Raw genomic sequence first — 12,889 nt, forward strand, 5'->3', positions numbered from 1 at the left:
TATACTCTTCTAAGGATTCACTCAACCTATCCCGTCTATACCTGACATATGCTTCCTTCTTTTTCTCAACCAAACCCTCAATTTCTTTAGTCATCCAGCATTCACTACACCTACCAGCCTTCCCCTCACCCTGACAGGAATATACTTTCTCTGTACCCTCGTTATCTAATTTCTGAAGGCTTCCCATTTTCCAGCTGTCCCTTTACCTGCGAACATCTGCCCTCAATCAGCTTTTGAAAGTTCTTGCCTAATACCGTCAAAATTGGCCTTTCTCCAAATTAGAACTTCAACTTTTTGATCTGGTCTATCCTTTTCCATCACTATTTTAAAACTAATACAATTATGGTCACTGGCCTCAAAGTGCTCCCCCACTGACACCTCAGTCACCCTGCATGCCTTATTTCCCAAGAGTAGGTCAAGTTTTGCACCTTCTCTAGGAGGTACATTGACATACAGAATCAGAAAGTTTTCTTGTGCACACTTAACAAATTCCTCTCCATCTAAACCCGTAACACTGTGGCAGTCCCAGTCTATGTTTGGAAAGTTAAAATCCCCTACCATAACCACCCTATTATTCTTACAGATAACTGAGATCTCTTTACAAATTTGTTTCACAATTTCCCTCTGACTGTTAGGGGGTCTATAATACAATCCCAATAAGGTTATCATGCCTTTCCTATTTCTCAGTTCCACCCAAATAACTTCCCTGAATGTATTTCCGGGAATATCCTCCCTCAGCACAGCAGTAATGCTATCGCTTATCAAAAATGCCACTCCCCCTCCTCTCTTGCCTCCCTTTCTATCCTTCCTAGAGCATTTGAATCCTGGAACATTAAGCTGCCAGCCCTGTCCATCCCTGAGACACGTTTCCATAATTGCTATGATATCTCAGTCCCATGTTCCTAACCATGCCCTGAGTTCATCTGCCTTCCATGTTAGGCCCCTTGCATTTGACCGTGGGATTTGTTTCTGTGCTGTACATCCCTATGACTCTATGATCAAAGGTTCTGTTTCCAGCTGTACATCTCTATGACTCTATGACTGAGAGGTCTGTTTCCATGCTGTACATCTCCATGATTCTATGACCAAAGGATCACTTTCTGGGTTGTACATCTCTATGACTCTATGACTGAAGGATCTGTTTGTGTGCAGTACATCTCTCTGACTCTATGACCAAAGGGTCTGTTTCTGTGCTGTACATTTCTATGACTCAATGACAGAAGGGTCTGTTTCTGCACTGTACATCTCTATGACTCTTTGACCGAAGGATCTGTTTCTGTGCTATATATCTCTATGACTCGATGAGCAAAGGGTCTGTTTCTGTGCTGCACATCCCAATGACTCTATGACTAAAGGTTCTGTTTCTGTGCTGTATGTCTCTGCGACTGAAGGGTCTGTTTCTGTGCTGTACATCTCTATGACTCTAAGTTCATCGCACGAGGATCTCTGCTCCTGGTGCAACTAGATAAAGATGGGTGTGTTCTCTTTTCAAAGCTAGCACATGTTTTTTTCTCTCTCTCTGCTGTTTGTAGTGTTTCCTGTTTTTTAAATTTCAGATTTACAACACCAGTATTTTGCTTCTGTATTATGTTGCTATCACATTAAGACTTGTTAAAGTTGGAGTGGAAAGCGATAGTAACAATAATGAAATTGTTCATTGGATGCTGAGCTGGATGCTATTCAATTGCATGTTCTATGAGAGTCAAGGAGTCAAACAGACCCATTGGTTCAACTTGTCCATGCCAACCAGACATTCTAAATTCATCTTGTGCCAAGGGGCGGCACGGTGGCTCAGTGGTTAGCACTGCTGCCTCACAGCACCAGGGTCTCAGGTTTGAATCCAGCCTTGGATTACTGTCTGTGTGGAGTTTGCATGTTCTCCCTGTATCTGCGTGGGTTTCCTCCGAGTGGTCCGCTTTCCTCCCACAGTCCAAAGATGTGCAGGTCAGGTGAATTGGTTGTGCTAAATGCCCATAATATTAGGTGCAATAGTCAGAGGGAAATGGGTGTGGGTGGGTTACTCTTCGGAAGGTCGGTATGGACTGGTTGGGCCGAAGGGCCTGTTCCCACACTGTGGGGAAGCTAATCTAATCAATTGCCAGCATTTGGCCCATATCCCTCTAAGCTCTTCCTATTCATATACCCATCCTGATGCCTTTTACATGTTGTAATTGTACCAGCCTCACCATTTCCTCTGGCAGCTCATTCCATACATACAACACCGTCTGCGTGAAAAATGTATCCCTTAGGTCCCTTTTATATTGTTTCCCTCACAAATTAAACCTACATCCTCTAGTTTAGGACTCCCCAACCTTCAGAAAAAGACCTTCTTTATTTACCCTCTCCAATGGTCTTGTCTATTTATCCCCTCATTAGTTCAAACTTCAATCAGATCACCCATCAGCCTCAGACACTCTAGGGAAAATAGCTCCAGCCTCTCCCTGTATGTCAAAACTTCCAACCCTGGCAACACCTTTATAAATCATTTCTGCACCGTTTCAAGTTCAATAACATCTTTTCTATAGCAAGGAGACCAAAACTTGATGCAGTATTCCAAAAGTGGCCTAACCAATGTCCTGTGCAGCCGCCACGTGACATCTTAACTTAATGCACTGACCAATAAAGGCAAGCATACCAAACATTTTCTTCAACATCCTGTCTTCTTGTGACTCAACCTTCAAGGAACTATGAGCCTGCAGCCCAAAGTCTCTTTGTTCAGCAACATTCCTGAGGACCGTACCATTACATCCTGCCCTGATTTGCCTTACCAAAATGCCCACCTTATCAAGGTCCTGTTCTTCTTTGAGATAACCTTTTTTCATTATCCACCGATTCTGGTGTCATTTGCAAACTTAGTAAACGTTCCTCCTATATTCACATCCAAATATTGTCGTGTTTCATGAAGTTGATTCCAGGGATGAGGAACTTCAGTTACCTAGATAGTTTGGAGAAATTTTAAGCGTTTTCCTTGGAGAAGGGAACGTTAAGAGTTTTAAAAAAACAAGTTTAGCAGTTGTAAGAGCAACGTTTCCATTTGCTAAAGATGCATGCAACATGATATTCCACCTTTTTAGTTATAACAAGTCACCTTGAATGGAGGATTCTATGTAATCAAAGATGGAGGATGGGAAAAAAATTGGGACTGTAAGAGCTGCTCTTTTTTTGATGTAATTTCTGTGTTGGAGCTGATTTCCTTAAATTCTAGGAGCTGTAATTACTGTTTTACAAGCTGTTGCATTGTTTTGGAACTTTGGATACAAAAAAAGACACAGTTAAAACATTTAAAAGCCATCTAAATGGGTATATGAATAGGAAAGGTTAACCTGGATATGGACCAAATGGGACTAGATTAATCTAGGATATCCAGTCGAATCATATCATCAGGTTCGCTGATGATATGACTGCAGTGGGTCTCATCAGCGCGAACGCCAAGTCAGCATACAGAGAGGAGGTGCAGCGGTTAACGGACTGGTGCAGAGCCACCAACTTGTCACTGAACATGGATAAGATGAAAGAGATGGTTGTTGACTTCAGGAAGGCACGGAGCGATCACTCTCTGCTGGACATCAATGTCTCCCCTCCATCCTCACCACATTCTACAGAGGGTTCATTGAGAGTACTCTGAGCTGCTGCATCACTGCCTTGTTCGGGAATTGCGCTGTCTCGGATCGTAGAACCCCACAACGGATAGTGAGGACAGCTGAGAAGATCATCATGGTCTCTCTTCCCTACATTACAGACATTTACACCACACACTGCATCTGAAAGGCTCAGGGCATTGTAGAAGACCCCACACACCCCTCATTCAAACTCTTCTCCCTCCTGCCATCTGGCAGAAGATACCAGAGCATTTGGTCTCTCACGGCCAGATTGTGCAACAATGTTGTCCCCCAAGCCATCAGGCTCCTTAACACAGTATGTTCGGACTCTTTCCCATCTGAAATTCTTTGCACGACTTCAAATCGCTGCTATTTATCATTCTTCTATTGTACTGTAACTTGCGTGTTTTGCACTTCTTACGCACTTTATGCCACATATGAGTGTGTAGTTTGTGCTGTCCATGTAGCATCCTCAGTCCTGGAGGAACGCTGTCTTGTTTTAATGTATCAATTGTATATGATAGAAATAACAAATAAAAGCTACTCTACTCATGCTGTACAGCGTTATGACTCTATGAATGCATCCAATTTTATACATTATCCTTTAAGCAACTATGTCATTACTGGATATGGATATACAGACAGGCAAGAATGTAAACCATGAGCACTGCTGACTGGCTGCCATCTTGACATTTAAATTATGGTTATCGAATTCCATCTTCCTGGCTGCCTTCAGAGCCTGAATGTCCAGACACATCTCAATGACTCAAGGTTCAAGCAGATAGTCATGAAGGATTCTGTTACAGAGAAACCTGAGACTCATTCGTGTGCATTGAATTGAGGATGACTGGGAGGCCTTCAGCGATATATTGTACTCTATTGTTCTAGATATCTTGAGTCCAACCTCTTGTAAGCGTCAAGCCTGGTTTGATGTAAACTATATGATAATCCAGGAATGACTAGAGGAGAAACATCACCACTTACTTCAATCAGAAGTGATCACTATCCAAGCACAAAGCCTACAAAATCATCCCCAGGATTGTTCAATGGAAGCTCAGGGACATGCAAGACATTTTATTCAATCAAAAAGCAGAAGAACTTCATTCATATAGATAGCGCTGAGACTGGAACAGATTTTGTAATGCTCTTGTCTATGGGCCCTAGTCCTCTTGTTCCTTACCAATCTGTTGCCAAGGATCAACACTGCTCACAGAAAAAGAAAGATGGGCAGAGCACTTTAACCACATCCTCTCCTGACCTTCATTCATCAATGCAGCAGCAATCATCAGGCTGCCATAGGTTATCATTAAATGTTCTCCAGATAACCCTTCCATGCTGTTAGATATGATGAATGCAAAACAAAATTCTATTGTGGAAAAAACTGGAGGTTATCATGCTATCCCAGTTGAAGTCTACAAGGCTGGAGATCAATATCTGGTTAGGAAGCTCACTGAACTATTTCAGTGTATGAGAAAGTAATAAACAATCTCTCAATAATATGACAATGTCTCCATTGTCCATCTGTACAAAAAGAAAAGCAACTGAGCAATCTTATAACAAACGTGGTGGAATCTCTCCAATGAAATCATGCACCTTCATTGACTGGCAAAATATTCACCCAAATCCTTCTGAACCACTCAGTGCAAGAGCTCAACATCATCTGCTGCTGAAGGTTCAGTGCAGTTTCAGAAAAGGGTGAATAACCACTGATATGTTTGTAGATAGTCAGCTACAGGAGAAATGTCAAGAACAGAATATGGACTTTTGCACCACATTTGTTTACCTAACCAAGAACTTTGACACAGTCATTTCTGAGGATGTGATAATGTCAACTTCAGAATTTTAATAACTGTTCATGGATTGGAAAACAAAACAAAGATAACTCTTTTTCTGGAATAAAGTGCTTCTTGAGATGAAAGGAACAATGAGGAACTGTTATAAAATGAGTTATAACAAGACGTGAATTAAACATCCCTGGGAAAAAGGTGACACAAAAACAACATAAACAAGCTGTTTCCTGGGATAGGGAAGATAAGACTTATTTGATAATCTGATGCTTCATGACAAATGGGCAATTAGACCTGCCTGCAGAAGTAAAGTTCTGAGGCAAAGGGGTTAATTGTAGAAGAAAGCTGTGCTTTAAACGAACAGCTAACTCCGAATGTAACAAGGAGCAAAGGAGTTATTTTTGATAAGAAGGCAAGCTGCAGACTTGAATTCACGAAAAGCATAATCAATGTTGTGAATGAAAGAATCAAAAGGATAGTTATAAGGTCACATTGCAAACTTGGAAGAGAGAAAATTGTATAAGAATCCAATGCCAGAACAACTTAACAGCAGAACTTCAAAGAACAACACTGCAGAAGGACTGAACCCTGGAAAATTCCAGAGACAGATGACTTTTAGTTGAAAATTGGCCAGATTTCACCATTAATCAAGTAATAGCTAAGTTGGGTCACAGGTTTATACTTGCTTACTTGAGGGGTCTGAATAAAGTTTAAATTATTGCTTCAGCATTTGATTATCTGTGAGATTTCTTCATAAGTAGCCGAATTAAAGGTGACTTGTGGTGATTCACCTGGAAGCTAATGAAAACAGACGGTTCCTCTATGAAAATCATAGAGTCATAGAAATCCACAAAACTGAAAAAGGCACTTCAGCCCATCATGTCCAAACCGGTCAAAACCTAACAATTCTAATTGTCATAGTTCATCATCATCATCATAATTGTTGACAGTTCCATGAAGGCATGCTCATACATATCCTAGATCACAGTGAATCTTCTGACCAATTCCCAGCCACTAATGGAGTTAAATAGGGCTAACATTAACCATCTCTGATGCTCTCTGATGCCATTCATAGTCGTGGTCCAGACATTAAGTATTGCATGGATGGAAATCTGCTCACTCTGAGATGACACCAGGCAAAGCTGACAAGGTTATGCTTCACAATTTCCTGTTTGCCCATGTTGATGCACAAGTTGAAGATTCAGAGCTGAGAATGCAATGTAGCATGCATATGTTTTCCAAAGCATGCAATAGTTTCAGTCTTATGATCATCATGAAGAAAAGTGTAGTCTTTTACCAACCTAAGTTGAAAAATGTGGTGCTGGAAAAACACAGCAGGCCAGGCAGCATCCGAGGCACAGGAGGTGCTGTGTTTTCCAGCACCACATTTTTCAACTCTGGTACTCCAGCATCTGCAGTCCTCACTTTCTCCTAGTTGATCTTTTACCAACCTAATCCAGGAAAGCAATATCTCTGGCTCAAGGTTTCATTCATGGATAGAACATACATGCAGTGGACATGTTCACATCTCAAGCATGCTCTCACAAGCTGTATATATTGATAGTGACAAATACAGGAATTACCAATGTAAGTGTAGCCATCAGCAAGCTTTAAACATTTGTCTGTGGCGAGAGGAGTAAGTCCACTGAGGATTCTACCTACCATGCTCTCTTCTCATGTTAGACTTAGACTGTCTACCAGCAACTTTCCAAGACATTCAACAGCTTTCACACGAACGGACTTTGGAAGCTGAGTTGGGCTGACCATACAACGAGAATGTCTGATACATGTTTAATTATCAAACAAACCTCCAATGAGAATACAGGTCTGGGATGCACTCTCATGGTTGTTAAAGGAAGCTCAACAAAAAAAACACTATGGAAATTTCATCTCTGAGTTTTGATATTGACTTCAAGTGGGAGAAGCTTACCACACTAGGATCTCTGCACCTGGTGCAACAAGGTAAACATGAGTGTTCTCTTTTGAAAGCTAGCACATGGCTCTCTCCCTCTCCACTGATGCTGCCCCGAATTGCTGTTCGCAGGTTTTTCTGTTTTTATTTCAGATTTATAACATCAGTATGTTGTCTTTGCATTGTGTTGTTATCACAATATAAGCTGTTAAAGTTGAAGTGGAAAGTGATGCTAACAAAACCAAAATTATTCAGGAAATCATATTGTGATGGGCGGCATAAGCTTGCACGTTCTGTTGTCCATTTCTGAGAAATGAACTGAAATCATGGCTTGGAGAAATCGCTTCCCTGAATCTCCAGGTAAGGAACTTTAGTTATGTGGATAGGTCAGAGAAATTGAGTATTTTCTTTGGAGAAGGGAAGGTTGAGAGGCCATTAAACAGAAATATTCAAAACCACGAAGGGCGGACAGAGCAGATTGGGAAAGACTGTTTCGACAGGCAGAAAGATTGAGAGTGAGGAGATGCAGATTTAATGTAATTGACAAAAGAAGCAATGGAGACAGGGAGAGAATCATTGGCAAAAGTGTTCAAAATGTGGAATATGTTGCCTGTGTGTGTGGTGGGGGCAAGTTCACTGGAGGTATTCATGACGAATGTGAATCATTATGAAAAGGAAAAGCTTGCGCAGCGCTGATAGACAGAATGGGCCGAATGGTCTCTTCCTGCAACAAATATGTGAGCTTCCCTTTTGTTTCAAGCTACACTCTTCCCCCTCGTCTATTCCTCTGCAAATCCTATTCTTTTCTCCTCGTGACTTAACCAAGCTCCTCCCCACTTGGTGAAGAGTTCCTCTCCCCCTCTCTCTCTCTCTCTGATTTCATTCTCTGCTCTGCGGCCCGGGGCTGTAGTCATGGCTGATAAAGGGTTGGATGAACGCTCTCCGCTGCTCTCAGGAAATAACTCTGGCAATGTCACTCCTACAACGCCTCTGTACGTCGAGGAACCTAGTCCTCGGGGTGAGTGCGTCTGCCTTTATTGCACAAATCTTTAAAAAATGCCCATTTGAGAATAAAGAAGCCTTTTTTGTTGGTACTGTTGAAACCAAAAAAAAATGCACTCATAATGAAAGCTTGTGCGGTGAGGAAGCTTTCAGTTGTCTGCAAGGCCGGCAGTGGCTCGTCTGCATCAGATTGCAACAATGTCAGCAATAAGCAAAACCATTCTTTAAAATGGGAAAGCTTTCCATAGCAGAACTGCAGGAGGGGAATACCCGCTCGATATTCGTTGTGCAGCAGTTAACCCCAGCGTTGCGTTGCTGCGTACAGCGCTCACTGCAGATGTTCCTGTACCGAGCCAATCTGCAGGCTGTTGGGGGACAAAACCAGAAATGCAAGTCAGCGTTATCGATGTCAGCCAATGCTTTCTGGTTTTGCATTAACGTTGTTGTGCTAACGACTGAGGCAGGGCTCCTTCAGAACTTCTTTCTTTCCATTGTGAATACGTTCGTGATGGATTTAGCACATGAATAACAGATCTTTCTCTCTCTTCTCTCCCCCCCCCCCCCCCAAAAAATTACAATTTTACAAAGCAGCGTCTGAAGCGTTTATGCAGCGCCCGCCCTCCCAGGGTTTCAGATTAAAGGCGATTTTCGATCGCGCTGAGATTTTCAAGCAGAGTCATAAGATATTTTCTGGAGAGCGACCTTGCTTGTGAAATCGTGCGCTGAATAAGACAACACAGGCTGGGGTGGGTTGCATCCATAAATAGCCTCCTTTTATTTTTATGCATACAACCTAACAGTGCATTAGAAATGTTTAGCTGTTTCTTCAGTGTGCAGCGCTTCCTCTTAACTTGAAATTGCACTGTTCATTTAGAGGCTTAAACTGTGGTGAGCCAACTCAAAATGGGTACGAATCGTTACAAACCTTGTCAGAATCTTTCTTTTTAAAAAGCCGTGCATTTACATAGCGCCTTTTTAATGTAGAAAAATAATTCCTCGGTCTTCATTTATGAAGAAAGTAGGAGTGCAAGAAAGGAGATATTGGAAAGAGTTCACTGAAAGGTAGATACTTGAAATCAGAGCTGTAAATGACATTGACATGGTTGCAAAGCCGAACACAGTTGTACAGTGCGCAAGACTTTGGGACCCAAGTGAAAAATTGAGATTAAAATTGATAAACAACATGGCGAAAGGAAGTCCCATATGTGCATGAATGAAAGCTGTCTCGGACGTGATCCTTTCCTGACGGATTGTATCTTTGACAGATGCCAAAGCGGAGTGGGTTGTTCTCTAATTACCCACAACACCACTCCCATTAGATTCATCACAACACTGTTAGCCAACAAGGGAAGACATGCATAAAGGTCACAGATGACTACTTTTAGTCAACTGTAGAAGAGGTGCAACAGCTGAGTTTGTCTTTCTGCTGACTAATCTCTCATTTTCCAGTTGCTGACAGGCAGCCATTATAATACCTGCAAATATTGTTACACAAACGCATCACATTTTGTTTGATCACTCTGACATGTTTTCTTCAATATAATGTTGTGGAAAGTATGATACCTTGTCATTAGGATACATTGGAAGTGCTACTTAGCATAATGGTAGCACAGGCTCCCCTACATATCTTGTCACAACTTGCCTTTGGAGTTGGGGGTGCTGTACATATCTACTGAAACTAAGCATTCTCCTGTAATCTGTAAATGTTGATGTGTTTGTGCTGGGGATAGAGTACTTCTTGTGCAGTTTCATGTATTTGGTATTCCTTTATTTATGCTTTGCTTTCAAATCCCTCTAATGACAAATTTCCAATTGTGCGGGTGCAAAAATAAATAAAGACAATAGTAGAAGTGTCCATGGAATCCTGTAAGGATCTGAAAGAACAAATATGGCCTATAAATTATATTACAAATCTTCTTCCTGACCTTTTGAACTTTCTTCTGTTTGCTGCTCCATAACTAGCAACCCTAGGTGTTCACTTAACATTGATGATATCGAGAAGTGATGGAAGTGAGCCCAGTGTAGTGAGCAGAAAAATGTTACTGCATTGCTTCTGCATTGTTGTTACTTTGTTTTTAAAAATAAACCTTTTATTCAGGTGTGAGCTTCCTTCAATTGTTCGCTCGCTAATGGATGTTGAATGCAAAATGGCTGGAGTCATGTCTTAGTCATTTTTTCCTGTGCTATTATCTTCCACACGTAGGTACATGAGGGTTAACAGCAAATAATCCATTCTGTTTGCGTCAGTACTAAGGAGAAGCTGCAAATGTATTGAGATTATTCTTATCCACATTAAAGCTTATTAATGTGTTTCTCTTCATTTTTGCCCTGCATTGGAGATAAATTTCCAAAATGAAATGTCAATTATTTTGCTGACATTCTCATTTTAAATTTGTTCTTTCAAGAATTATTATGCTTCCAGTGTTTTTAAATATGTAAAAAATAGTATGGACACATTTTTAAATAAATCAAGATTGTAATGGGAAGGGGAACTTAGCCTTAAGTTTGAATGACATTCCAATCCCTGTTCTCAGAAATGTACAGAAACCTATTGTTCTGCCTTCAATGTACTTGGCGGCTGAACCTCCACAATCTGCTGATACAGAGAACCCAAAGACTTGTCATCTTCTCTGAAGAAATTCCTCTTCATCTCAGTCCAAAATGTCCTACTTTTCATTTTGAGTCTGTCTGCTGGTTCTAGACACTCCAATGAGAGGGAGCCTTCGTGCATCGACCTTGTCACACCTGTAAAAATATTGTATGCTGCAAACAGAGCAGTTCTCATTGTCCTAAGCTCTAAGGAATATAGACCCAGCCTCCGAAATCTTTCCTGCCCACCCAGGAATCACTTTGGTGAACCTTGTTGCACTTCCTTTATGGCAAGCACACCCTTCCTTAGGTAAGGAATCCAAAGTGTACAGAGCACTCCTAGGTATGGGGTCACCAGGATTCTAGACACTGTAATTGTTGCAAGGTTTCTTTCTTCCTTGAGCCTCAACCTCTTGCAATAAAGGCCAGCACACTTTTTGCCTTTGTAATTACTTGTTGCACCTGTGAGTTGGTTTGCAGTGACTCTTCAACAAAGACATCAGTCACTTTAGGCATCAACCTTTTCTAACTCTCACTATATTCTACGTTTCTGGATTTTTTAACATTTTACCTTATTGGATTCCATTAGCTATGTTCTTGCCCATTCTTCTCAATGCTGTTTTCCATCCTCAAACACTCATTACCCTATAGTTTTTATCATCAGAAATGTAACACCTTGTCCCCGTGTCTAAATTGTGGATATAGATTGTGAATTATTGGGTTGCTATGATACTCTACTAGTCAGAGCCTGCCAACCTGAGAATTACCTGTTTATTCCTATTCTGTTTGCTGTCTGTCAACTAACTTGTGCTGATGTATTACCCCCAATCCCATGTATACTCTAATTTGTGCTCGCTAACCACTGGATGGGATCGTTTCAAAAGCCTTCTGTAAATTAAAATATGCCACCTGAACTTCTTTTTGCCTCTTGTCTGTTTTGCTATTTACATTTTCAAAAACTGAGGTAAGCCAAACATGATGCCTCCGTCATAAGTCCATGTTGACTCTGCCCAATCCTACTGTGATGTTCCAAGTGTCCTGTAATCACATCCTTTATAATAGATTCTGGTAGTTTCCCCCTTTTTTATTTGAAGGCTGAGAGTTCTGTCGTTCCCATTTTCTCTCCTCCTCCTCTTAAGCAGTGATGTTACATTGGCTGCCTTCCAATGTATAAGTACCATTCCAAAATCCAAAGATTTTGGAAGATGATGATCAACTCATTATTTCTATAGCTATCTCTTTCAGTACACAGGTGCATAACAGCAGGTGCAAAGTATTCATTGACTTTCAGCCTGGTTTTTTTTTAGCCAGTACTGCTTTCTTCATGGTACTAATTTCTTTTAGTTCAGCTTTCTTGCTAGCTCCTTGGTTCTCTAGTATTCTTGGGAGTTTTATATATCTTCCTCTGTGGAGGTGAGGATTAATCAAGGGTAGCTTTGTAATGGAGAAATCATTTCTCACAAATTTGATTGAATTTTTCAAGGAGGTGACTACGTTTTGTAGATGAGGGTAGTGCAGTTGATGTCATCTGTGGACTTCAGTAAGGCTTTTGACAAGTTCTCAAATCCTCCAACCCTGGTAAAATCCTTGTAAATCCTTTCTGAACCCTTTCAAGTTTCACAATATCTTTTCAATAGGAAGGAGACGCAATATTCCAACAGTGGCCTAACCAATGTCCTGCACAGCCGCAACATGACCTCCCAACTCCTGTACTTAATACTCCTGATTAACAAAGGAAAGCATACCAAACGCCGCCTTCATTATTCTATCTACGTGTGACTCCACTTTCACAGAGCTGTGAACCTGCACTCCAAGGTCTCTTTGTTCAGCTGCACTCCCTAGGACTTTACCATTAAGTGTATAAGTCCTGCTAAGAATTGCTTTCCCAAAATGCAGCAGCTTGCATATACCTGAATTAACGCCATCTGCCACTTCTCAGCCCATTGGACGCTCTGATCAAGATCCCTATGTAATCTGAGGAACCTTCTTCGCTGTCCACA

General features: G+C 41.2%; 1 protein-coding gene across 2 annotated transcripts in view; it reads left to right on the forward strand.

Moving 5' to 3' along the window:
• The first annotated feature begins 8,148 nt into the window (after positions 1-8,148).
• pip4p2 (phosphatidylinositol-4,5-bisphosphate 4-phosphatase 2) overlaps positions 8,149-12,889 on the forward strand; it is a 94,017-nt gene continuing 89,276 nt past the window's right edge. The window contains exon 1 of one of the 2 annotated variants that reach the window (XM_072570268.1): positions 8,149-8,316. In XM_072570268.1, coding sequence (XP_072426369.1) covers positions 8,211-8,316 — 106 coding nt within the window. In that variant the 5' untranslated portion in view covers positions 8,149-8,210. The remainder of the gene's footprint in view (positions 8,317-12,889) is intronic. The other variant, XM_072570267.1, reaches the window with a different exon arrangement.

Source organism: Chiloscyllium punctatum, chromosome 5, assembly GCF_047496795.1.
Source record: "Chiloscyllium punctatum isolate Juve2018m chromosome 5, sChiPun1.3, whole genome shotgun sequence".
Classification (NCBI taxonomy): domain Eukaryota; kingdom Metazoa; phylum Chordata; class Chondrichthyes; order Orectolobiformes; family Hemiscylliidae; genus Chiloscyllium; species Chiloscyllium punctatum.